The following is a 24,496-nucleotide window of genomic DNA, read 5'->3' on the forward strand; positions in this document are numbered from 1 at the left end:
CCTCCCACAGCAGCACCAGGGCTCAGGCACCGGATGTTTTAGACTCTAAAACTCCAAACTGTGCAAATGCAGGAAAATAAAGTCATAAGAAAACATGTCAAATTGTCAACACAGGCTGAGAGATTATGGCAACTGAGACTTTTCTTCTTTTTGCTTATCTTTAATGTCTTAGTTTTCGCAGCTGGGAATTAGTAAAAATGTAAAGGAAAAAAGGGTGCTGAGGGAATGGGGGCTGTGAGGGGCCCAAGGTGAGTTTAGGTTACAGTCACATTAAAAAACAAGCAAACAAAAAAACGATTTAAAGGTGCAGGCTCCTGTTTAATCCTGGGGAGAAGGGATGGGGGTTAGGCCTCAGGCAGGCCTGGGCTCTGGGCTCTCTGGACATAGGGGAGACAGGGCCTAGCTGTCCCGTCCACCCCTCCTCATGCAAAGCTCCCCGCAAGGATAGATAGGGCTCTCGGATGGGCCGTGCCTTCAGCCACTGGGCCTCTGAGACTTTAGCATCGAGCTTGGGGGAGGAAGCCTCTTTAGGCAGTTTCCTGAGGAGCTGAGGCCTCTGCCAACTCTCTCCCTGGCCTTGGCTCTGAGGAAGGGCTTGACTCAAGGCCTTTCAAACTCTCCTCTCATCCCTGGGCCCCCACACTGCCCTCCACCTGCCCGGTGACCTCTGGGCTTTTGGGGGACCCTAGGGACTCAGGTAGGAGGCAGACCCGGGAGGGACCCCGTGGCTTCTGCCACACGAAAGCTGACAAGATGGCGGCTGCTTGGAATTCCCCCCGGCTGCCGCCAAGGCTCCTGTGGTGAGGGAACTCACCGGCTGTTTCCTAGATGAGCCCGAGAGGCCTTCGAGGTTTCCAAGGGCCAGCACTTCCTACTCTCCCCAGCCAGTTTCAACACAAAGAGAGGAAGGGGCAGGACGGGATGGGACTGGTTGTGGGGGTGGGAGCTGGGTCTGAAACAGGCGGAACGACCCTGCCTGAGGACTTGCAGAGGCCTGGCCTGCTCCGTGGTGGGGGTGCGACCCCTACTGCAGCAAATCATCACATTCCTGAGGGCCCAGGCTAGTACCTAAGAGGCTTGGCCAAGAGCATGGATGTGGGGGCTAAGGAGGACCTCCCGGGTCCACAGCCATGCTCAGACTCTAGGGATGGTGACGCCTCAGTCTCCTGCCCTCCTGGGGTATCACTTGCACCCTGCACAGGCCTGGGTGGGATTTTGTGCTTCTCAAAGATGAAAGGGCAGGTCTTGGGTGCCCACCACTCTGAGCAGCATGTGTGGGGAAGGGAACTTTTGGAATCAAAGTGCCACAATTTCCCATCTCTCTCTGGGCTCCCGTCAGTGCTCAGCACCCAGCCTGGGAGGACTGGCCTGGCTCCTCCTCCACTCCTAGATGGGGAGGGCTTGTGGCAAACTCGGTTGTCTTTTCTCAGCATGAACAAACGGCAAACTAACTCCATGCGCCCTCCCTGCCCCACCCCGGCAGGGTGACCCCAGGTGCCCTGCCTCTCCCTCTTCTGGACTCTTGAGGGCAGCCCTAAGCTCTGCCCCTCCCAGGGCCTAGTTTCCAAGGGCCATCGGGAAGGAGCCCCCATGGAATTGGAACAAGGTCTCCCTGGCATTGAGGTCAAGCCCCCTAACCCTAGCATGGGCTGGACCCCCACCACCTGCACGCCCTTCCAGCTGAAGGCTCCAGCCCAAGGCCTTACAAACAAGGACACATTTGCCGGCTGTACAATTTATTCAGTGCACATTATTTACAGAAATAAATGTATGGGGGTGGACACGGAACCCCCGCGGCCCCACCTCTTGGCTGGCTCTCCCGTTCTGCAGGGGGCAGAAGCTGCCGGACCCGCACTTGGTGCCAGTGCACAAGAAACCACTCGTAGAGGCCAGCAGAACCCTTCACCCCCAAAGCGCCTCGGGGATCCTGGCTGGCAGACTCCACTTGCTCAGGGCCATGGGGAAGTAGAGCCAGCTGTACAGTACCATTTCCCACAGCAGCCACGGCCTCCTGCTTGCTTTGGGAAGGAAAAGAGGAAGGAGGCATCTGTCCTCAGGGCTGAGCGCAGGAGGGCAGCCTCTTAGGCCACAATGGGCTCCTTCGTGGGGTTCACAGTCTGATGCGTGGCTGGCCTATCCCCACCAGTGTCTCTCCTCCCAGGACCCTGGGGGCACAGGGAGCTGGAGGGGAGGAACCCCTCATGTCCAGTGCCTGGCACTGTGGGCACCCATTCACTGCCCAGGCCTAGGCACCCACCAGCCCCCTCTCCCTGGGGCTCAGGACACTGGCAGCTGAAGCCCGAGGGAGCTGGAGCTCAGACCCCTGAGGCTAGTGGTGTGAGTGGGAGAGGGAAGGAGGAGGTGCAGGGAAGGAACAGAGGGTTCTAGCTCAGGGAGGCATCTCTGCTAGGGACGAGGCTGCTGCTTCCCTGGGGAGAGGGGCCCTGGCAGACTCCCTTTGGTCCGTGGTGAGGCAGGCCCAGGGCCCTTTCTCCAGAGAGGGAAGGAGGTGTGGGCCCAAGGGGAGGTGGGAGCGGGGAGCTGCTGCCGGGGGTGGGCTGGGTTCTCTGGCACAAGGAGCCAGGGTCGCTGAGGCTGTCAGAAGTGGACTGGGAAGTCCGCTGGATTGGGAAGGAACCAAGCCTCAACGGGGACTCAAGGGCCACGGCCCACCTCCCTTCCAGGTCCCCTTTGGCCTGGGGCTGCCCCTGGGTGGAAGGCTCTTCCTAAGGCCCAGAGACACTCACTTGGGAGGGAGGGGACCAGGGAGGCCAGACAGTCTCCAACTGGGCAAAGAGAGCCTGGCAGTTACAGCCCTGGGGCTCAGGCTGAGGAGGTGCTGCTCTTCCAATGTGGGCCTCTGCCCCTCTGCTCCCCTGGCTGTGGCCAAGCCAGAGGACGATGGGGGCCTAATTCCCTGTCTGGAGCAGAACTACCTTTAGAAAATTCTAAACACTCTGCCCTGGTCAGGGAAACAGAAACAAATTGTCAAGTAAGGTGCCAAAAACAAAACAAAACAAACACCTGGGCATAAATAATGAGGGCGGGGCAGACAGGGTGTGTGAGGGCTGAGAGGGGCCCCTACCTGGGGGCGGAGGGAACCCCTGGGAGCCATCTCAGAACCACAGGTGCCCCCTGAGCACCGTTAGCAGGAGCGCTGGGTGGTCAGACCCACTCCTGCAGCGAGCGCTTGCAGTAGAGCAGTACACGTGGCGCACCCTTGCGCTGCATCTGCACCAGTGCGTAGGTGAGGCCCAGGACGCAGAGCAGCAGCAGCAGTGGCACCAGCACCATCACCACGTTCACCGTCCGTGCCACCTCCTCCATCTGCACCACCACGCGGCTGCCCCCGTCCTTGTTGACCCCGGCCCCAAAGTCCCCATCCCCATCCCCCATGTCGCCCTCTGCGCTGTCTGCTCCGGGCTCTGCACCCCCATGGGGGTTGAAGGGCGGCCGGGCCACGTCGGGCCATCGGGGGCCTGGCTCCACGTGCTCCTGGCAGCCCATGAAGTCCCGCAGGATGGACTTGGGGTAGCCGGGCTCCATCCGCAGGCGCTCATTGTCGAATTTCCAGTATTTGGTGCCCTTGTAGAAGTAGGTGTAGGCTGCAGGGGCAAGGAGGCCAGAGTGGCGTCAGGTTGAGCTGAACCACCAGTGAGAACAATCAAAGGCCAGGACATGCTGAGGGTTTCAAAACACCCTTCTTCTCATTTGCTTCCCTGAGTATTTTCAAATCTGCCCCTTCTCAACTTGCATGAGTCAGATTGAGGCTCAGAGGGCTTTGGGCTAAGGGTACGACTAGAACCCTGGGCTTCCTGACCAGACTGACATTAGCTGGGGCAGGGCCTGGAAGGGTCCTATAGCCTGCTGGGTTGGGGGCTGCAGTCAGGGATCCTGCTGCCCCTTCCGAGAACTGGCTTTACCTCACACCATAGAGGTTCGGGGTCTTGCTCAAGGCCACACAGCACCCCACAGTTGTTCTAGAGCGGAAGGAACCTGGTGCTGCCTTGGGCTGGCTCTCTGGCCTTGGGCACCTTGCCAGCATCCCATCAATACCAGGCAAGGCCAGCTTTCAATCAAGGGGTGAGCACAAGAGATCAGAGCAGCTGCAAAGTGCCAAGCTCACATACAGAAGCTGTGTAACCGGCCTGAGCACTGGCAAAGCAGGCAGGGTCCCCCCTGAGTCACCCAGGCTGGAGTACAGTGGTGCGATCACGGCTCACAGCAGCCTTGACCTCCCAGACTCAAGCAATCCTCCGACCGCAGCCTCCTAAATAACTGGGACTATAGGTGCAAGCCACCACACCTGGCTGATTTAAAATATTTTTTTGTAGAGACAGAGTCTCGCTATGTTATCCAGGCTGGTCTCGAACTCCTGGACTCAAGCGATCCTCTTGCATCGTCCTCTCCAAGAGCTGGGATTACAGGTGTAAGCCACTACACCTGGCTGGTTTTTCTTAAATGCACTAGAGACCTTGCTAGAGAAACAGAAGAGGCACAGCTCCCTGTCTCTTGGTTATAATGACAGAGACAGGGCTTTCCTTCTAGGTAGGTGAGTGATGACCTGGGAGGATTTTCACCCCTAACACTCTGAGCCAAGCCTGCCCCACTCAGGCTCAAGGCTCCCCTAGGATTGCCTGGGGGTGGCTGGACTCTGTGGGCATCAGGGCAGTTCCGAGCTCCAGCTCTGGACGCAGGCAGGACTGGCCTGGAATCCTAACTCCGCACCTCCCTGGCTGTGGGATTTGGGGCACTCTGCTCAAGCTCTCTGGTTTATTAGTTTGCCTGTCTGTAAAAAGGGAATTTTAACTATGCAGGAAAGACCAGGGTGTCAAGCTGGGTAAGCTCCCAGCCCAGAGCGTGACACAGCGTGTCTCCCATACACACCATCACAGTGCCGGGTGACCTTGGGCAAGCCCTGCCCCATGGTGTGTGTAGCAGGGGGTATTAGGTGCTGGGCAAACTGGGAGGGACTGGCCAGGTACCTGCATCATTGCTCAGGAAGGCCCCTTTAGGGGAGGCAGGGATCCCCTGCCAGACACTGATGGGCTTAGGGTACCCAGGGTCTCCACGCTGTGTCTCCTCGTTGAAGCGCCAGTACCTGTGAACAAAAGCACCAGGCTGTGGGCCTAGAGACCCTGCTTGGGACAGGACCCATTCCCCACAGGCAGTGGATTCTTTCCGGGTAGGCCTGAGGTTGAGGGGGGCCTAGCTGGGGCCTTCTCCCCTTAGGGGAGGGGCGCACTGCTCACCTGTCCTCTTGGAAGAAGAAGGTGTGGCCTGTGGGCTCCCACCAGATGGCTGTGTCAATGCGGTCATAGGGGATGCCCAAGCCATAGCTGGTCAGCGGCTGTGGGTAGCCGGGCTCCAGGTTCGCTTCTCGAAAGAGCCAGTAGCGGTCACCTGAAGGAGGGGTGGCAGGCACAGTGAGGACAGGCCTGGGGCTGAGGGGTGTGTGCAGGAAAAGAATGCTCTTCTGGGCCCACAAAATCACACTCACACCCCTCTACATATCCATGACAACATACAATGAGATCACCCGCGCATCACACGCCGCACTCACAGACACCTGAGGCACACTTGTTCCCATGAGCAAGAGTCACCCGCTCACACTCATACACACCACATGCCATCCACAGCCCTTGCTTCCATGTGCACATCCACCCCCGCACATATAGTTCTTGTATGGGGAGGGGGCTGCCTGGCCTCTGGGTCTGGGGGCTGTGTCCCTGGAGCACACCCGCAGCCCTCACAGTGTGTGGCCCAGGGCTCCCTGCTTTTAGTGTGGGGCCAGCCCTGTCCTCAGGGAGTTCCTGCCTCGCTGAAGCTCAGGACAGTGGGGTCAGAGCCCCGGTGGATCCATCACGGGGCACTGCCCTGCAAGACCTCGTCTCTGCAGACAGACCACAGAAATCTGGTCCCGGAGTGGGCTGGGGGCACCTGTTCTTATGAGTATGGGGCTGCAGGAGGCAAAGAGGCAAGGACAGAGGGAAGCAGGACTGAGCCCTTTGCTGCACAAGGTGGCCAGGCACTTCTGGGTTGCAGGTCCAACTCTGCCCCCGGCCTCTATCTTCCTGCCGTCCCGCCTTGCTGCCATGTCCCCATCCTCCCGGAGTGAGCTCACAGTGGGGGCACAGGACCAGACATGCAATGCAGCCCTTCACCTCCTCTTCTCTCGGATCCAGCAGGGTCAGAGGTCATGGCAGGAAGGGTGCCCAACCCCCTAACCCTACCCCTGCTCACCTTTGAAAAAGACAAAACGACCGTCTTGGCGCTCGTAGGCTGCACTGATGTCACCGGGCAGACCACGCCAGAAGTGCCCGATGGGCATGGGATAGTTGTCCAGGACGCGGTTGTGCCGGACTCGCCAGAACCAGCGGCCCTGGGGAGGGCGTGGTGTGAGTGGGCAGCGCAGGCAAGTTGCCTTGGCCGGGAAAGGTGCCATCCTCAAACCACCCCTTCCCAGGTGAGGGTGGGCCCAAAGAGAGGACACTGAGATACTGAGGCAGGCAGTGGCTTGGAAAGCCAGGGCTGCACAGAAACAGAGCCCTGAGCTGGGGAGCTGGCACCAGGGCTTGCTGTGTGACCCTGGGCAAGTCCCTCAACCTCTTGGGCTGGATTCCTCCCCATCTAGAGCTGAGGGCTTAGTGGCTCCCTGGGGCCTGCTGAGTGAGGGTGGGACAGGGGGCCCAGAGTAGCCAGGGAAAAGGCTCAGGGACAGGCATGGGAGGCGGGGCCAGACCTTGAACACGAACATCTCCCCGCGAAGCATGGCCACTGTGTCAAAGTCCCCGTCGCAGATGTTGGGGCCATACTGGTCAGGCCGCTCTGTGGCTCGGGGCTGGACTGGAGGGCCTGGCTTTGGGGGCCGCTCTGGCTTCCCACCTGGGGGTGGTGGCTGGGGAGGCCGGGGCGGCCGGTGATCGGGCCGGCCTGGGCGCCGTGGCGTCACAGTGGGGAGAGGCTGGGTGGGCTGTGGCTGACCGTCTGGGGTACCTGCAGAGAGGCAGGGGTTCAGAAGTGAGGTCTGTGTTCCTACTCAGAACCCTGGGGCCCGGGGCCCCCAGCACAGGCCCACCCAGGTGGAAAGTAAAATCCTGTCCATCTACAGCAGACCCCTCCCCAACACCTGCCTCCATCCTCGGTGGGACCTGGGTACTCCTCCTTCTAGCCCCTCCTCGACCTCCCCACACTGACCTTGGGTCACTGTGCTCCTGAGGGTGTCTACCTGCATGTCCCCTTGGGGACATTCCCCTTGGGATGCCAGCCTGCTCCAGCAGAGGCTCCAGGCCCTGGCTTCAGGTGTTTTGGACTCTGCATTTCCAAGTTGCTGGGGATGCAGCAAGGGGTGCCCGTCAAGTGCCCAGCATGGCAGGAGGTGCCAGCCCCGAGGAGGGCTCGGTGTGGGCACAGAGTGCCTTGACCTACTGAACTGGCCCAGGGGACCTCACTGCTGGAGACTTTCTCGGGTGGGCCCTGGGTGGGGGGGTGGCACTTCCTCAAAGCCACTGGGAAGTGATAAACCAGTAGCACTGTGGACAGAGTGGTGACAGGCTCAGGCTGGGAGTGACGGTGGGAGGAGGCGGGTCCTGGGATCCCCCAGGCCCTTGTGGTCTAGTAAGAATACCACCAAGGGTGAGGAGGAGAGGAGGGTCATGAGGAAGCTGTGTCCCTTCAAGGCCTCTAGCCTGCAGCCACAGCCTCAAGTGAGGCCCAGGCCCTGGAGGCAGCCTGCCCTGGGTTTCATTTCCAGTACCACCATTTATTCCCCAAATGATGTGGACAAGTCACTAATCCTCACTGGGCCTTGGGTTCCTCATCTACAAAATGGGGATGACAGCAATGCCTACTCCTCATTGGGCAGGGACTTGAGAGCGGCATGCAGAGCCCGCTGGTCACAGCCCACACACCGTAGAGCTGCTGGATGCCACGGAGATCGTCCTCGGGCAGCTTGAAGTTGTCGACGTCCTTCCACTGGTAGAACGGCGCCATGATGGCATTGGGGTTGCTGGAGTGCTCCAGCCCCAGCGCGTGGCCCAGCTCATGCACTGCCACCAGGAAGAGGTTGTTTCCTTTTGGGGAGAGAAGGGGGGCAGCACAGTCAGCTCTGGCCAGTCCCAGGACTCAATCACCCTGGACCCTCCAGGCTGAGGCTGCCAGAGAGCCTGCCCTTGCTTCCCTCTTGGAAGAGGCTGAGCTCTTTCAGTCTACAACAACCCCATCTGAGAAATGGGTACAATCATCCTTTCTTGCCTCCCCTTGGAGATGGTGGGACAACAGACTGAAATCGAGTGTAGTGATCCAGAGACAAACACAGGGGAACTCTCTCCTCCCAGCCCCGTGGCTGCTGAACCCACTCAGCAGGGTGTTGTTGCCCAGCTCCGGGGCCACCTGCCCTGCCCCTCACCCTGGCCAGCTGTCCTCACCATGCAGGTCAGTGCTGGAGAAGGTCCAGGGCTCATCTGCGTCAAAATGGGTGTCCCCGCCCAGGCCGGGGCCAGGGAAATAGGCGTGGGCCAGAAAGCCACCGGTGCCATCAAATGGCGAGCTGTCACCGTGGAAGCCAGAGGCAAAGAGTACCATGATGTCGGCCTCCTTCTGTCGCCGCAGCCGGATGTCTTCATAGGGCACCTCCTGGAAGACCAGGGGCGTGGCCTGCTCCCACACGCGGAAGGCCCTGCGCACCGCCTCCATGGAGTGGTACCAGCCCAACTTCTCCGTGTAGTTCTGGATGCTGGGGATGGATGGGAGATGAGTGAGCGGATGCAGGGCCAAGGGCCTACTATCCTCTGCTGGCATGTTCCCAAGAGCGCATGCAAGGTCATCAACAAACCCGTCATTATCAATTGGCAGTTTGCTTTGATGTAAATCATAATTCGAATGTGTCAAATCCAGGAGATCATGAAGATCATTAAATTAAGATTGCATTGTGGCAAATAAACTGATTTTAACTAAGCGAGACATTAAGTAAACTAAAATACAGGTGCTATGTGGCTGGGGGAAAAGTCTAGAAAATGGGATACACATGGGTGAGGTTTGGGAAACAGGCTGAGCAGTTCTCAATGTTGAGCTCCAGGGTCAGGCAGACCTGAGTTCAAGGCCTGGCTCTAACAGTATCTGTGTGACCTTGGGTAAGTGACTCTCTGATTTCCAGTTTCTTTCTTTCTTTCTTTCTTTTTGAGATGGAGCCTTGTTCTGTCACCCGGGCTGGAGTGCAGTGGTGCAATCTCGGCTCACTGCAACCTCCACTTCCTGGGTTCAAGTTAGTCTCCTGCCTCAGCCTCCCAAGTAGCTGGGATTACAGGCATGCACCACCACACCTGGCTAATTTTGTATTTTTAGTAGAGACGGGGTTTTTCCATGTTGGTCAGGCTGGTCTCGAACTCCCGACCTCAGCTGATCCACCTGTCTTGGCCTCCCAAAGTGCTGGGATTACAGGTGTGAGCCACTGTGCCTGGCCAATTTCCAGCTTATCTGTTAAGTTAGAAAAGAGTGTGTGTGTGTGTGTGTGTGTGGTGGGGGGGGGTACTTTCTTCACAGGGTTCCAGTGAGGATTAGAGGAAGTAAGTTGTAGCCAGAGACTGCATTTGATGACGTATGGTGAGGCCTGCTCTTACCTATACAAATCAGATTCAGCTCTGTGTGCTAGAGAGGCTTCCATTAAACCTGAAGGGAATATTTTAGCTGGTTGGACCTTGAATTCATTCTGGGGGCTTGAGGTCTAAGTGACCATGGGAACCACTCTTCCTTGGGAGATGGAGCTCAGAGTTGGGACAGAGCCAGACTGGAACAAGGGGAGCCCTTGGGGACAACCACATGGCCCAAGGCACACTTGGCTGGGGGGTTTTCTTGCTCAAGAACTCAGCAAAAAGGATGAGGGCCCCTGAACCAAGGATTCTGCAGGTGACTTGCTGCCTGTTCACTTGATGGATGCCTGGATTCCTGCACCCTAGCCGTCCCCCGCCCCTTGCCAGTCTGTGCTGGGGCACTAGCCCAGCTGTGCCCAGTGAGGCCAGCCCCTGCCTGCAGGGAGGTGGGAGGTGGGGAAGGACAGGGCAGAAGTAGCCTGAAGGGTCCTGACCTTCCCTCGAGGGAGACTACCTGGCATGTGTGGCTGGTCTCATCAGCGTGAAAGCGGGCTGGACTGTTGAGGCTGGGTGCCCTGAGGTGGGCTCTGGGAAAGGAGGCCTGAGGCTCGGCCTGCTGAGGAGCAGATGCCTCCCTGGGCAGCTGAGCCCCCTACCTGAAGGTCAGATGGTGGTTGTTCCACTTCCTCCCGGTGAGGGCATAGCGCTTCCGCCGCCGCCGCAGATTGGCTTTCACTCGTACCCCGAACTGGTCTGGCACCCCACAGCGGGGCCGCTTCATCCACCTGGGACACAGACACAGAAGGGTGAACACAGAGCCTCCCCTCCACACACCTGCCTGTTCTGGCACTGCCACTTCCAGGCTTCCCAGCTGCCCCTCCTATGACATGGTGGGGACAGGGGACTCTCAGCTTCAACTTCCAGTAAAATGGGCAAAATGCCTATATTGGAAGACTGAGTGCCCAGGAGTGGCTCAGTCAAGGTGAGCCCTTCTCTCATCACCCAGTAATGGAGGGTCGCTCAAGGCCTTCTGTCCCGGATACGTTATGCTCTGTGCGTTCTTTTAGGGACATGGCTTTAGGTCATGTCACTTATTAGATTCATAGCCATGCCTAGCTATGATTTCCCTTCCACAGTTCCTGTACTGCACCTCCACACTCCCCTGGCCATATCAGACATCACTAATCACTGTGCTCCTTACTGCCAAGGCCTGGATTCTGCCCCTGGAGCTTTCTCAATACAAGGCTTTGGGCAGCCACTCCAACCAATCAGAAGTGACATGGAGGACCAAACCATTTGGCATCTCTTGTCTAGGTCACTCTTTTCTGGAAACTCCACAGGCTGAGCCCTCTTGAGAGCAGGCCAGATGGAAGGCAGGTGCCTGTGGGGTCTGGATGGTGGAGGGAACTCACTCCTTGGTCTCTTCATCGAGCACACCGGTGACTGGGATCCCGTAGAAGCGCTGCATCTCTGCAAGGGCCGAGGCCAAGATCTGGGCGGAACGCATGGTGGACATATGGCGGCTGGGCTGGGGCAGGTAGCCATAAAGCCGCAGCCAGTTCTGCAAAGAAGCCGCAACTCCGTCAGCAGATCTTGGCACTGCTACCTCCAAACATGCACAGCCTGTGCCGACCGCTTCCCACCACCTCCACCACCGCTGCCCTATCTGAGCCATCATCACCTCCTGCCCAGGTGACCGTGTGAGCCTCAGCACCCTCCTCCCAGTCATCTCTCCTCACATAAGAGCCAGAACAAAGGCCAGGTCAGGTCTGATCAATCCTCTGCTTAGAACCCTCTGAAGATTTCTCATTGCAAAGGAAAAGCCATTTGTACAAGAGCCACAAGGCCCTCACTCTGTCACCCCACCTTAGCTGGCCCTCACCACCATCCACCTCAGCCGGGCATGCTCCTGCCGCAGGGGCCTTTGCACTTGCTGCCCCTGCTGCCTGATGCACTCTCCCGCCAGACAACTGTGTGGCTTTCATCCTCATTTTCTTCAGGTCGCTGTTTCAATACCACCTTATCTAAGAGGTGTTCTCTGACATGTTAAAAAGGCCCCATCAGCTATACCCTGCAGCCCCCTCCTTCCTCCCATGCTTATCACCCATCTGATGCACTGTACATTTCAATTAGGTGTTTGCTATTTGTCTTCCCCCATTAGGACAGAAGCTGTGTCCACAGTAGCTGACAACTGCACAGGCCCCTCTAGGGTGGGCCCCTACCAGGCCAAGGACCCAAAAGGATTCAGGACCTTTTGACGCCTTACTCTTTGGCACTGCTCCCCAAAGACCTTAAATCTCCTGGAAGGAGTGGACAAATGCAGGTACCCACCCAGGCTTGAAGGTAGGACAGAAGCCTGAAGCCCCGTCCCTGCTCCGCTACAAACTCTTTATTCTCCTTGGGCCCCAGCTTCCTCACCTATAGAATGGGGAACCATGGGCTGTTGAGGGGTGAGGTTTGAGGAAAACAGCCTTGGAAAAAGCTGGTACACAATGGGTGTACCCTTCCCTTTCTAGGGCTTGCTTGGCAAGTCTTCTCATCCATCCACCACCCACCCTGCCAGATGTTTCTGAACACCCTCTGTGCCAGCTGGGGGCCATGGGAGGGCTAGGCTGAGGCATCCTGGCCTTCAGGAACTTACAGTCTCCCTGGGAGACCCAGCACACCTATATAAAGCAAGGAACCCATACCCCACAGGTTGCACAGCCAAGCCAGAGGGCAGAGCCAGGCCAAGCTATGGTAGAGAAGGGATTCTGCCCTGCCTGCTTCATGTCCTCAAGCCCTCAAGAGCACGGTGACCGCCACGGGAGGCAGTGACCAGAGGCCAGGGGCTGCCCTGGACCTTGGACACTGCAAGTGTCTGACTTGTCTGGGTTTCTGGGGGTCTCCAGAGTGAGAAGCCCTTAAGGCCGGCACTCTGAGTGCTCTGGGATGTGAGGGCTGCACCCCAAGGGCCCAGGGAGCAGGGCAGTAGCTGGACACAGTGGTTGCTTTAGGCTGACAGCCACATCTGCCTGCCACCAACGTTACATCTAATACCTCAGGCACTTGTTTTCCGGTGCCATCCACCAGCCCAGCCCTGGCACCCGGCCAGGGCCCTGGTGTGGCTGGGCAGGCCAGCTCAGTGGTACCCAGGCTGCTGACAGACGGAGCAGCTGCTGACCCAAGGAGGGGTAGCATGGAGAAGCTGCCAGGGTCACAGACTGGATGTGCAGCCACAGCTTTGAGGCCTCTCAGGACCCGGGAAACAGCCCCAGAGCAATGAGGTGGAAATGCAGAGCTGAGAAACCACCACCAGCTCTGGGGACAGGTGGAGCTAGGCAGACCCTGGCTTGGCTATTTCCGAGGTGTGACTCCACCTCCTCATCTCTCAGTTGGTCATCAGTAACAGGGGGGTTGCACCAGGACCTGCCTCATCTCCTGGGTTTCTGTGAGGAGGAATTGTAAAGTGCACGCTAGTGCCTGACACCACCTTGGGCAGCAGATGGTGCTCGACAAACGTGCAAATGACAGAGACCAGAGGCCTGTGTGGTTGTCCCTGGGGCAGGCAGCCTTTGGCCTCCTCGACCCATCATTGACCAAGAGGGCTGATGGGTCTGGACTTCTCAAGACTGGTGATGGGCCAGGCTCCACCAGGACCCCAGAGTGGAGGGAGGCAGGAGGCCCCTAGGACCCCTCCACTAGCACTCCTCACCTCTGGCCCAGGGCGCATTCCCACAGCTCAATAAGATACTGGCAATGTCGTGGGTACCCTCCCTGTTCTTCCCAAGCATGGGAAACCTCTCCCAAGACTCCTGTGCTGGAAGGTGTGGAGCGGCAGATCCACCATCCTTAAAGGACAGTTTTCCTGAAGGTACTTGGGGAGATCTAGAAGGCGAGGCCATGATGCTCAGCGAGCTCTAACGGCAAAGGGAATGCAGCTGGAGGCTGGGGGAGTGGTGGGGGACTGGCTGCTGGCAGATGAGGGCACCTCTACATCACTTATTTGCATAAGGTAAAAATATCTCTGGGAGCACAATCATGGGCCACGGAGGGGCTGATTAGCGGTATCTGCGGAGCGACAGGAGGGGAGGGTGGGGGAGGATCAGGCTGGGGCCCTGGGGAGGAAAGCGAGGGAGCTGGCCTGTCTGCAGTGAAGAGCTCCAGAGACCGGCAGAGGGGCCCCTTCAACCCCGGGGCCAGCTCAGGGGCTGCCAGGAGGGTCCCAAGGGCACTATGGACCCTCCACACAGAGAAAACAGTATTGAGTTCCAGGGAAGTCAAGAGCTTCCATCTCACTATCAGTCAAGCTTGAACCCTCAGCCACCTGGGGAGAAGAGCCAGAGGCTGAGGATGGGGCACCCCTTGGGCAATGATTGGGGGAGTTGGGGGGTGGTAGGCAGAAACACGGCCTTGGCGCAGACCACGCAAACCTCTGGATAACAAGGCGAAGATGACAGAGCATGCCTGACTGGCGAAAGTGTGCTCAGGGTGGCTGAATGCCAAGTGCCCATAAATCTGCCCGGGTGGCAGCAATACCACCCATAGGACTGTAAGCTTCCTCCTTTCCCCAGGGTCCAGAAAGAAGTTTCCCGGCACCCTCCTGCCATACTAAGTGGGACAAGCTCAGGAGAACACAGGAGGGAAGAGACAGCAGGGGGTGGGGACGTGGGGGCAGGGCCAGAGGTGCTGCTGCCTCCAGGTGGGCAGTGTGGGGAGCTTGCTGAGCTGCTCTGCTGCCACTGGGCAAAAGGCGCAGATGAGTCCTCAGGTCATAACTCGCAGTCCCAGTGTTCAAGCCCTTGCTGCTCCTCCTGGTGACTGTAAAAACTGTCCCTAATACAAGGAACCTCTTCCTGTTACCTAGAGTCACAGGTGGGGTAAGCTAAGTGGGTGAAGCTTTGCTTCTCAAGTAAGGAAACTGAGGCTCAGAAAGTCTTGTAAGTGGCAGAGTAGGACAGGATTTGAAGCAGGACTTGGTTTCTTCTGCCACCAAGGCCACTGTCCAGTGGGAGGGCTCTGGGGCCATGAGGGCCCCTCCCTTCTGCAGCTTGGGGTGTGGGCTGCTGTGGGGGGCACCGGCCACTGTGGTTCTCTTAGCCATCTCTTTTTTTGAGAAGGAGTCTCATTCTGTCACCCAGGATGGAGTGCAGTGGCGTGATCTTGGTTCACTGCAACTTCTGCCTCCTGAGTTCAAGCGATTCTTCTGCCTCAGCCTCCTGAGTAGCTGGGACTGCAGGCATGCGCCACCATGCCCAGCTAATTTTTCTATTTTTGGTAGAAACACGGTTTCACTGTGGTGGCCAGGCTGGTCTCGAACCCCTGACCTCTGGTGATCTGCCCACCTTGGCCTCCCAAATTGCTGGGATTACAGGCTGAGCCACCATGCCTGGCCAATTTCTTTCTTGACTTCCAGACCCCATCCCATTAGTATTTATTGACACTTCAGGTGAGTGGCAAGGAGATATGGGCCACCAGGAGTCAGAAGGGGGGTTCCTGGCCCCTGGCACACAGGAGAGGTCATAACCGCAGCACCTGAGTCTGGCATGGGCCAGCCACCCATTCCAGCCCCCAATGAATGCTCACAGCCACTCCTGAAGGGTAGATTTGTGACCATTCCCATAATACAGACAGCAAGGTTCAGAGATAGTGAGTGCCTCACCCAGGGTCCCAGAGCTGATCTGGGCTGGAGCTGGGGCTATGGGACCAGGCTGCTTCTGAAGTATCACCAGCTCCTCTTGGCCTCAGGCTGGGGACACTGGGCCTTTCTCAGGAGCAGTGCCCAGCACAGCACGGGGAAGGGTGCTTAATCCTCCCCTCACCCAACATCTCCGGCCGGGTCTGGGCGCTGGGCCATCTCAGTCCACCCTCCCCCACAGGCTGCCGAGAGGGTTGGTGTAAGAAGCCGCTAGATCAATACTGTGCAGTGAGCAGCCGCCACGGTGGGGGAGTGGGAGTGGGGTGGGGGAGGGGGCGAGCGTCTGCTGCCGCCGCCCCAGCCGGCCCTTCCAGCTCATCCAGCACCCAGATCTGTGGAGCTGGCCAGCATCCCCCCTCCCCAGGGCCCTTATCAGACCCCAGGCGATAAGGACACTTTCTACTGGGCTCTGCTTTGCCTCTGTCACCCAGGTTCTGTCTGCAATCTGAGCAGACCCAGGCAGAGTTGCCCAGCCAGGCACAAAAGAAGCCTTGTCAAGGCTGCCAGCGATGGATCTGGCCCCCAGACCTTTTGTGGCCTTGTGAGGTCCTCACCATGCCCATCTCCCCTACCCTGTAGTCTTGGTGTTGAGGGCTCTAGGGAGCAGGCCAAGGCTGTGCCCAGCTCTGTACTCCCAGCCACTAGGCACAGAGCCTGTGCTGAATGGGACGAGTCCTGGAGGAGCCAGGGAGCTTGCAGAAGGCAGGGTGCGCACTCCAGTCCCACAGGGCCCACCTGGATCAGCGGACCTGAGCCAAGAGTCCACTCACCAGCTGGTGGCCCCAATACCATCAAGCCCAGCCACCCCCCGGGACTCCATGGACTACAGCTGGCCAAAAACTCATCCAGCCTGCATCCTGCAGACAGGGGGCGCTCACTGCCACTCAAGGCAGCCCATTGTCTCTCTGGACAGCAATGACTGTTAGCCCTTCCTCATGCTGAGCGGAAGTCAGCCCCCGAAGGCTGCCCCTTGGTCCCGACTGCGAGTCCACATAACAGGCCTCCCAGCAACGGAAGACGGCTAGGATAACTTTTCTGAGCCTTAGTTCCCTCCTCTGCAAAATAGGGCCAAGACCATCACTCCGACCCACCAAGCGGGGTTGAGAGCACCGATGGCGCAACTACCCCCAAGGCCAGTAAAGAAAGGTGGCGTGGGCAGGGCACGGCAGCTCACGCCTGTAATCCCAGCACTTTGGGAGGCCGAGGCGGGCAGATCACGAGGTCAGGAGACTGAGACAATCCTGGCTAACACAGTGAAACCCTGTCTCTACTAAAAATACAAAAAATTAGCCAGGCGTGGTGTTGGCGCCTGTAGTCCCAGCTACTCGGGTGGCTGAAGCAGGAGAATCGCCTGAACCCCGGAGGCGGAGGTTGCAGTGAGCCAAGATCACGCCACTGCACTCCAGCCTGGGCCACAGGAGCAAGACTCTGTCTCAAAAAAAAAAATAAAAAAAAAATAAAAAGGCCGCATCGAACCAGGTCCTCCTTGGTGGATTGCTCACTACCTTTAGAGGCAGCATGGTCCACATTTCAGCAGTTCTAGGACACATATGCTTAGTTTGGGCTTAAATCTGCTCCCTCCCATGGGTCTTAAAGCGAGTTGCAGGTGGGGGCTGGGACTCTGGGTGGTGGGGAAGTCCAGCAGGAGAAGCAGGAAGGAGGAAGACGTCTTGAGGTCTGACCACTTCTTTACCCAGCAGCCTTCCAGCCTGCCCCACACTCCTTAACTTGGAGGAAAAAACAACCGGGTTCCCTGGCCAGTGGGCGGGGTGAGGAGGCCTCTGTTAGCCAGGAGTTTCGGGCCTGGCTGGGGGCCCGGCCTTGGGTCCTCACCTGGAAACCTCCCTGCAGGTGCTGACTCCTAGATTGGGCTGTCCACAGGGCAGAGCTTGGGTGGCTGGAGAGATGGGGGCAAGGCTGGGTGGGCCTGGGGAGGGCTTTTGGCTCACATAGCTCAGGCAGCTCTGGCTCCACCTCAGAAACCTCTTTCCCACCTGGATCAGGCCCAGCAGAATTCTGCCTGGTGGAACTTCCACAGGATGGCACCCTAGGCTCTGACCTGTAGCCTTTAACCCCTCATGGGGGTTGGGAACCTGGGTTCCAGGCCAGACTGAGCTGGGTTCAAATCCAAGCTCTGCCACTCCCTGGCTATGGAATGCGGGGGTCATTTCTCTCAACTCACAGTATTAGTTTCCTCTTTCATAGATTGGGTAATGACAGTATCTACACTTGAAGAGTTAATACAAGGATTAAATGTGAAAATGCTTACAAAACATCCCTAGTCTGTGTCCACAACAGACACAAGTATGTTGAAGGTGCTCAAAAATAACACCTGCGTCTCCTTAGGCCCCCCATGCCAGGCATTGTGCATAGCGTTTAGTGTTTTGCACATAAATGCAATGAATCTCCCCAGTAACACCATCAAGCAAATATACCATTGCTATTCCCTTGTTATAGAGATCCTGAAGTTCATACAGGTTCAGTGACTTGCTCAACAGTAAATGCCATTTGCTTCTGTCACTGTTTTGCACAATTTTGCCAGGGAGGCTCTGGACACAGGGTGTAGGCCACCGTGTTGTGCACTATTTTGCACTGCGTATCAAGTGCCATGCTCATAAATGCTGAATGTGGAGTTGGACTCTCACCTCTACAGGGTGACAGTCAGTCCTAGGGGAAGGACAAGGCAGTGCCAGTGCCCTGGAGAGGTGATCTAGACCTTGGCTTGCATCACCACCAGCCGATGGCAGCAGGATGAGGGGCATCTCCAGGGGCTAGCTAATGGCTGGTACCAGGGGCTTATCCATCTGTCCTGACACTGGAGGCTGAGTTGGGTCTCTTCCCACTTTTTCTTCCATTCCCACGAGGGCCATGGGATTAGGGAAGAGGCATCCCTCTTTGCCTCTGGGATCCAGGCCCAGCTCCATGGCCTCTGGTCTCAGGAATCCCTGGAACCTGTGTCTGACTGTGGAGCAGCCCTATCTGAGCTGTCACTCAGGGCTGTCCAGCCAGATGGTGCCTACTGTGTCTCAAGTCTGGAGCATTCAACCGCCTTCAGGGTCCCGGTCCTCACACTCAATGGTGGGCTTCTCCCAGGACCCTCTTTGTAAAGGAGAGAGATAGGAGCAGAGTCTGCAACCGCTCTCTGCTGACTCAGAAAACACATCTCCAGGACCAAAGCATTGCTCCTGCTGGAGTGTCCAAGAGAGGGAGCCACCTAAGCTTTGGGATGATATGGAGAATACCCATTCTGATCTGATCTGGAAAGTAGTGGTTCTCATAGCGACCACCACAGCTAGCCTGAGGCAGAGATCAAATTCCCAGCGGGGCAGAGGTGATGATGGCAGGGAACATCTGGACCAAACAACAAAAGGGCCACAGACGGACAGCAGAACAAACCGCTCAGCAGGGAGGGGCTTTTCCACGCCTGCAGTGTAGCCATCCCGAATGGGCATAAGAGACAGCAGTGGGCACTGGGCTTTTGGGGGGTGGGGATAGCGTGTATTTCCATGTTGCTCCTCTCCATATTCATGGATATCTTTTAAGTATCGGCATCCCTTGGGGTGGGGCAAAGGAGGTATTTATGTTCAGAGGTCACAATGGGAAGGTCAGGCCAATACACTGCTCAGACAAGGAGCTTACACTGGGCTGTTCTCTCCAAGGAGACAGATGACTGGCTGGACCCAAGGGCAGCCCCAACTCGGAAACATGGCAAGGGCTGGGTGTGAAGGGCATGGCCCAATGAGATCTAGGTCCCTGGCTGTGCCAATCAGACCAGTTCTCTCTGGGTCTTGACAGCATGGAGAGGAGTGATTTGCTACTAGCAAGAAAACAGAGTAAAAAGCAGAGACAAGAGGGGAGGGGGAGAAGATTCAGCTTCTGTAGATTCCCAATGACGAGGCCCCGCTATTAACCCCCTTTTCTTAGCTGGTGGGCACAGATGGCACCTGTAGTTTTGCTCTATTTAAAAGAAAGAAGGGACCAGTGCCCCCCCCCCCACCCCCCGGAGCCAGCATGGAAGGGCTAGTAGAGACTGAAGCGCAGGAAGCCCAAGACTGTGGCTCACCTGAAGGTCAAAATGGTAATTCAGGCTGACCCCCTCCCAACGCCCCCACCCCCGCTGCCTCATCTGCTCAGTGGCCGGGTAGGGGCTAGGAAGATACTCGTGGGCCTGTTCAGGAAAGGTGGGTGGATCTGTTTTGGTGGTGGTGGCACCACACCTGTGAACTCTGGTAGCCTGAGTCACCTCCACGGAAAAGGCTGAGGGCCTGAATTGTGCCTGGGTGGGGGGGGGGTAGGGGGAGGCAGGTGAGATAAGAGCTCCCCTGGTGAACCTGGAGACTCTCAGCCCTGCAGGGCAGGAACAACAGTGGGCACCTCGGCCGGGTGGGGATCTGGCCCGGAATGGCTACAGACTGGGACCGGACATCCAAGGGAGAATGTGGGATAGGACAGGGCAGCTCAGTGGTGGGCTAGGGCCTGGCAGGTTGCAGGAGTCTGTCAGTTCCTAGCACATGCCAGGCTCCTTGATGTCTCAGCCTTGTGAAACTCCTGTGGCTTCCACCCTGGGAGGGGAGAGAGGAAGTGGAGAGGGGCTGGTCTTGGTTCAACTGCCAAGCTGCTCCGAGAAGGTCCCAGCCATGACCCAACTGGAGGCCTGAAGCTGTGTGGATGAAAGAGCCAGCCCTTCTCCAAGGAAGGGAGGCTCGACACAGGGTGTAGGCCAGGCCCAGGAGTCTGAGGCCACAGGCCCCGGCAGATGGGCTGGCTGCTGAGGCCATTTGACTCTTTGGGCCCACATGTGGCCAGACCTGATGGGACTCTAGAAGCAGCCTGTACCCAAAGCCAACTGTAGGAGCTGGGACACTCCACCTGTCTCTAGCCCTCTATCTGCATGGCTGCCAACATTCAGGGCTTCCTAAACCTTCCGGGGTCTCTTCCAGCCACTGCCCAGGTCCAACCCAAATGTTCCCCCAGGAGTAGGGCTCCAGGACAGTCACAACCTCCAGATCAGGAGCATGGTTTGTGATAATGCAACCATGGCTTCTTCCCTGGCGGCATCGAGCTGTGGGCACTCCCTGAGCTGGGGAGTTGGGGTAGGGGTGAGATGGAACTGGAAAAGCAGGAGAGAGAGAGAGTGAAGCCCCTCCAAGTATAGGTCCCTGCATCCCTGAGCTCCTGGCCAGCTAGGATGCCATTAGCAATGCATGGCCATTGAATTCCATCACTGCTTCCTATGTACAGACGCCATCCCTAAGTAGATTAGAAACTCACGGGTGGGACTGTGACTTGAAATTCTTTGGCACTCCAGCCCAGAGTGGCAGGTGGGCCCAAATGGCACTCTCCACCCAGTACTTGGGTCACAGGCTGAGGGGTAATCCTCACCAACAGGAGCCCCCTAAAGCTCCTGCCTGCCTGTGTGAATGGGGTGGGGGAGGGTGGCCAGACTGGGTCGGGGCGGGGCTCCTATCCTGCCTCCTGCCAGGGCCTGGCTCCCTTCAGCTCTCCCATGGCCAGGCCAGGGAGGGAGGGCAGAGCAGGTGGGGAAATGGCTGGGAGGTGTAACTCGAGCCCAGGAGGAATTCCCTGCCCTTCCTCTATGCGTTTATTAAAGTAGGGCGGGGAAGGGCAAGCTTCCATCGGAAAAATCTCCCAGGCAGCCCGGGGAGGTGGGAAAGCCGCCGTGGGCCAGGGAGGGAGCACCAGCCCAGCTGCAAATAGAAACGGCGCTCAGGCCCGCAGCCCGGGCAGCCCAAGGGCACCAAGGCCTGAGCACCGTGCAGAAGCGGCTCCGGGGTGGTTCTTTCTCCCTACTCCCCGCCCAATCCTCTCCCCGCCTATCTGGGGCAGGGCACAGGTCTTAGAAGTCGGGGAAGAGTGGACCCTGCTGTTGCTCTGGGGCAAGAAAGCTGGGGCCTTCAGTGTCCGCGCTCGGGAGACACCATGGAGCTGGGGCGCTGGCTGGACTCGGCTCTACGCCGGGATGCCGCGCCTGGTCACCCGCGGGACCCATCCAGAGCGGGACCCCAGGAGGGACGCCAAGCGGGCTCCTAGCGAAAGGAGGCGCGGGGTCCACCCTCTCCAACCCGGGGCTTCGGCGTAGGGGCGCTGTTGGGAGGCAGCGCTGTGGGAGGCAGGGTCCGTCCTTAGGACGCCGCCCGGGCGTGGCTAGGCTTCCTCGCAAGAGCGCAGAAAGTCGCCAAAGCGCCCCCGCAACCCGAGTCCACTGCCTCAGCTGTTTGCACCCATCCCCCCGCCTCCATCCCGGCCCGCCGTGCGCGGCTCGGTATCACCCAGACGAGAGGCCACCTGGGCAGGAGCGCTGTTGCCCAGCCGCCCAGCTCTTGCTCCGCCTGTGGCTGTCCCCGAGAGCAGCCCCCTCCCCACTCGCAAAGAGCGCCACTGCGCGCCAGCCGGGCTCTCGAGGAATCGGCTGCCCTGGAGGGAAGGAAGGAGGGGAGGCAAGGGCTGGGGGCGGCGGAAGCGGCTCCCGGGACACAGGCTGAATGTAAGGGGGTCGGGGTGGGGGTTCAGTGCCCAGAACAGGGCTGTAGGAGTAGCGGGGAGGCGCGAGGCCCTGCGCCCTCCAGGGTTTGGGAAGAGGTGCGCTGCAGAGGGCGAGCTGGGGAGGGGCAGACTGCCAAGTCCGCTTTCTTCCCCTCCACGGCCCAGAACAGGGGGGCGCGTCTCCGCTCCCTCCACCTCCGAGTCCCAGGCTGCGGACGTGGCGCCTCTCCCTCCAAGCCTCCAGCCCGCAGCCAAAGGGCAGGGCGGGGGTCTTACCTCGGCATGGACCTCTGCGTCTTCGGCCGCTACGCCAAGGCCCAGGCAGCCCAGAAGCACCAGGAGCAGCGGCAGCAGTCGCGGCCGCGCCGCCTCCTCCCGGTCGCCGAGGAGGCTGCCCGTCCAGCCCGGCCGTCCGGGCGCGCTCCGGTCGCTGCCCATGCTCTCGGCGCCCAGCCCAGCCCGCAACACTGCACGCCGAATCCTCGCACGCGCCTTGGAAACTTGCGACGCTCCCTGGCTCCTGGCCCGGCAGACGCGCCGCGGACCTCGGGCTCCCGGTCCCAGCCGGAGCCGCCTAGGTCGCCTCGGCAAATTCCCAAGCCCGAGAAGCGGGCACGGCAGGTCCGGGAGCTCGGAACCAGCCGGCGGGAAAGGGGGCCGGCCGGAGCTACCCCCTGCGAGGTCCCGCAGCCTCGGCGCCCAGCGCCTGGGGCCCGGCTCCCGAGAGCGAGCGCAACTCCGGAGCCTTTGTCTGGCTCAGCTCTCCGGCCGCCCAGTCCCGCGGCGCCCCCTGCGCGTCCAGCTCCCTCTGTCCATGCCCGGGGCCGGGCGCTGCCCGAAGCGCGCGCCTCCTGTACAGGGATTCTGCTCGCCGCCGCGCCCGACCGGGCCCGGGTCCCCCAAGCAGTCCCGGGAGGAGGCGCAGGAAGGCGACCCGAGAGCGAGCGAGAGAGCGAGCGAGCCAGCCAGCCAAGGAGCGGGCGCCCGACGTCCCCGGCGAGTTCAGCGCGGCTCCGGGCAGCTCCCAGCCCTCCTCCCCGCGCGCCGCGGCCGCCGCGCTCTTAAAGGGCCAGTGTGCTCCCAGTCCGCGGACCCGGGCGGGGACCGGGGGCGGTGCCCCAGCTGGAGGCTTCTCACGAGCAGGTGCGGGCGGCCGAGGCCCGGCAGGTGGGCGGTCCGTTTACGCTTCCCAGACGGCGGGAAACCTCTCCAGCGCACCCCGCGTCACTCCCAACCCAGCGTCTAGGGGGCGGGGGTGATCTCCAACGCGACCCCCCCGCGGAGGGAGGAAGCAGGGAAGGCGTGGTCTCCCCGCCTGGGAGGAATGAAGACTCCTCCTTCTCATACCTGGTAGGGGATACTGAGGCCGAGGCGAACGGGAAGGAGGTCTTAGGGGAGGGACCAAAGAGTCGTTTTAGGCTTAAATATATATATATATATGGATATTTGTCAGCCGGAAACCTCTTTTCAAAAGCCCCAGGGTGTCTCTGGCCATTGAATAACTTTCCTCAGTAGCAAAGTGAGGGTTTTGTGCGCGTCGAGGGCGCGTTGCGGCGGACAAGAGGCAGGTTTAGGAGGGACACGGTTCAAGTTCCGAGTCCGTCCCTTAGCTGCCGCTTGCACGTGGGCAAATTAATCTCTCCGAGCCCTCATGTTCTTATCGGGAACGTGGGGCAAATAGTTGGGGTGAGGGCGAGGTAAGGCTTCCGGTTCCTGGCCTGGCGCAATAGGTGCCCAAGCACTTTGGCCACTGGCTGGTGCGAGTGAAGTGTGACAGTGCGGCCCGACTCGGCGCGGGGCGGGTGGACACACCTCCCCGCGAAGCTTAACGAGCTGGATTTCATTCCATTCCGGAAGCAGCTTGAGGTCGGGGCGGGGTGGATGCAGGAGGCCAGAGCTGGGAGGCCCGGGTCGAAGGTCCACCGAGACCCGGGGACCAGGCCAAGGGCAGCCCTGGCGCGGCGGACTGGCCGGCGTGGTCAGTGAGTGAGAGTTGCAGGCAGGAGGGCGGAGACCGAAGATAAGCTATTCCTTATCTTCAGACCCGGAAATGGAAGCCGTCCTCACCTGAGGGCGGTTTTCTCTAGAGCAGGCCCTCGGGGCACCCTAGCCGGCCTCACCTCCCGGAAACTGGAAATCAGGAGACCTGGCAGAGCGCCTTAGAGAGGGCGCGTTTGAACCCTCCTGGGATGTCCTTGGGGAAAGGAAGTCGGAGTTTAGAGAAAGGAACCGGGCAATTTCATCATTTCCACGGACTCACTTCTCTGTGGGATCCGTCATCTGGGAAGTGGGTTTCTAAATTCCCCACTTTGAAATTTGCTTTTGGGAAATGTGCAGTGGTCTTCAGACACGGACAACAGGGTTGTCTTTGTTTAACCGACCACGTTGCACTCTTTCATGATATTTAGTCCCGATTAGCCAATTTTAAAAAGTTTGGGGCTAGGTGGCTCAAGCCTGTAATCCCAGCACTTTGGGAGGCCGAAGTGGGAGGATTGCTTTAGCCTAGTAGTTCAAGACCAGCCTGGGCAACATGACAAGACCCCATCTCTACAAAGAATACAAAAATTAGCCAGGTGTGGTGGTGTACGTCTGTAGGCCCAGCTACTTGGGAGGCTGAGGTGGGAGGATCACTTGAACCCAGGAGGTTGAGGCTGCAGTGAGCTATGATCATGCCGCTGCCCTTCAGCCTGGCTGACAGAGCGAGATCCTGTCTCAAAAAAAAAAAAAA

General features: G+C 58.9%; 1 protein-coding gene across 1 annotated transcript; it reads right to left on the reverse strand.

Moving 5' to 3' along the window:
• Positions 1-1,719: 1,719 nt before the first annotated feature.
• MMP15 (matrix metallopeptidase 15) lies at positions 1,720-22,805 on the reverse strand. The gene is made up of 10 exons (XM_055299634.2): positions 22,045-22,805; positions 11,000-11,148; positions 10,244-10,372; positions 8,427-8,734; positions 7,911-8,072; positions 6,743-6,996; positions 6,244-6,382; positions 5,253-5,403; positions 4,986-5,101; positions 1,720-3,605 (listed from the first exon to the last, which is right to left on the reverse strand). Exons 1-10 carry the CDS (start codon positions 22,204-22,206, stop codon positions 3,166-3,168), a joined length of 2,010 nt encoding a protein of 669 aa, XP_055155609.1. The 5' UTR covers positions 22,207-22,805; the 3' UTR covers positions 1,720-3,165.
• Positions 22,806-24,496: the final 1,691 nt, after the last annotated feature.

Source organism: Symphalangus syndactylus, chromosome 11, assembly GCF_028878055.3.
Source record: "Symphalangus syndactylus isolate Jambi chromosome 11, NHGRI_mSymSyn1-v2.1_pri, whole genome shotgun sequence".
Classification (NCBI taxonomy): Eukaryota; Metazoa; Chordata; class Mammalia; order Primates; family Hylobatidae; genus Symphalangus; species Symphalangus syndactylus.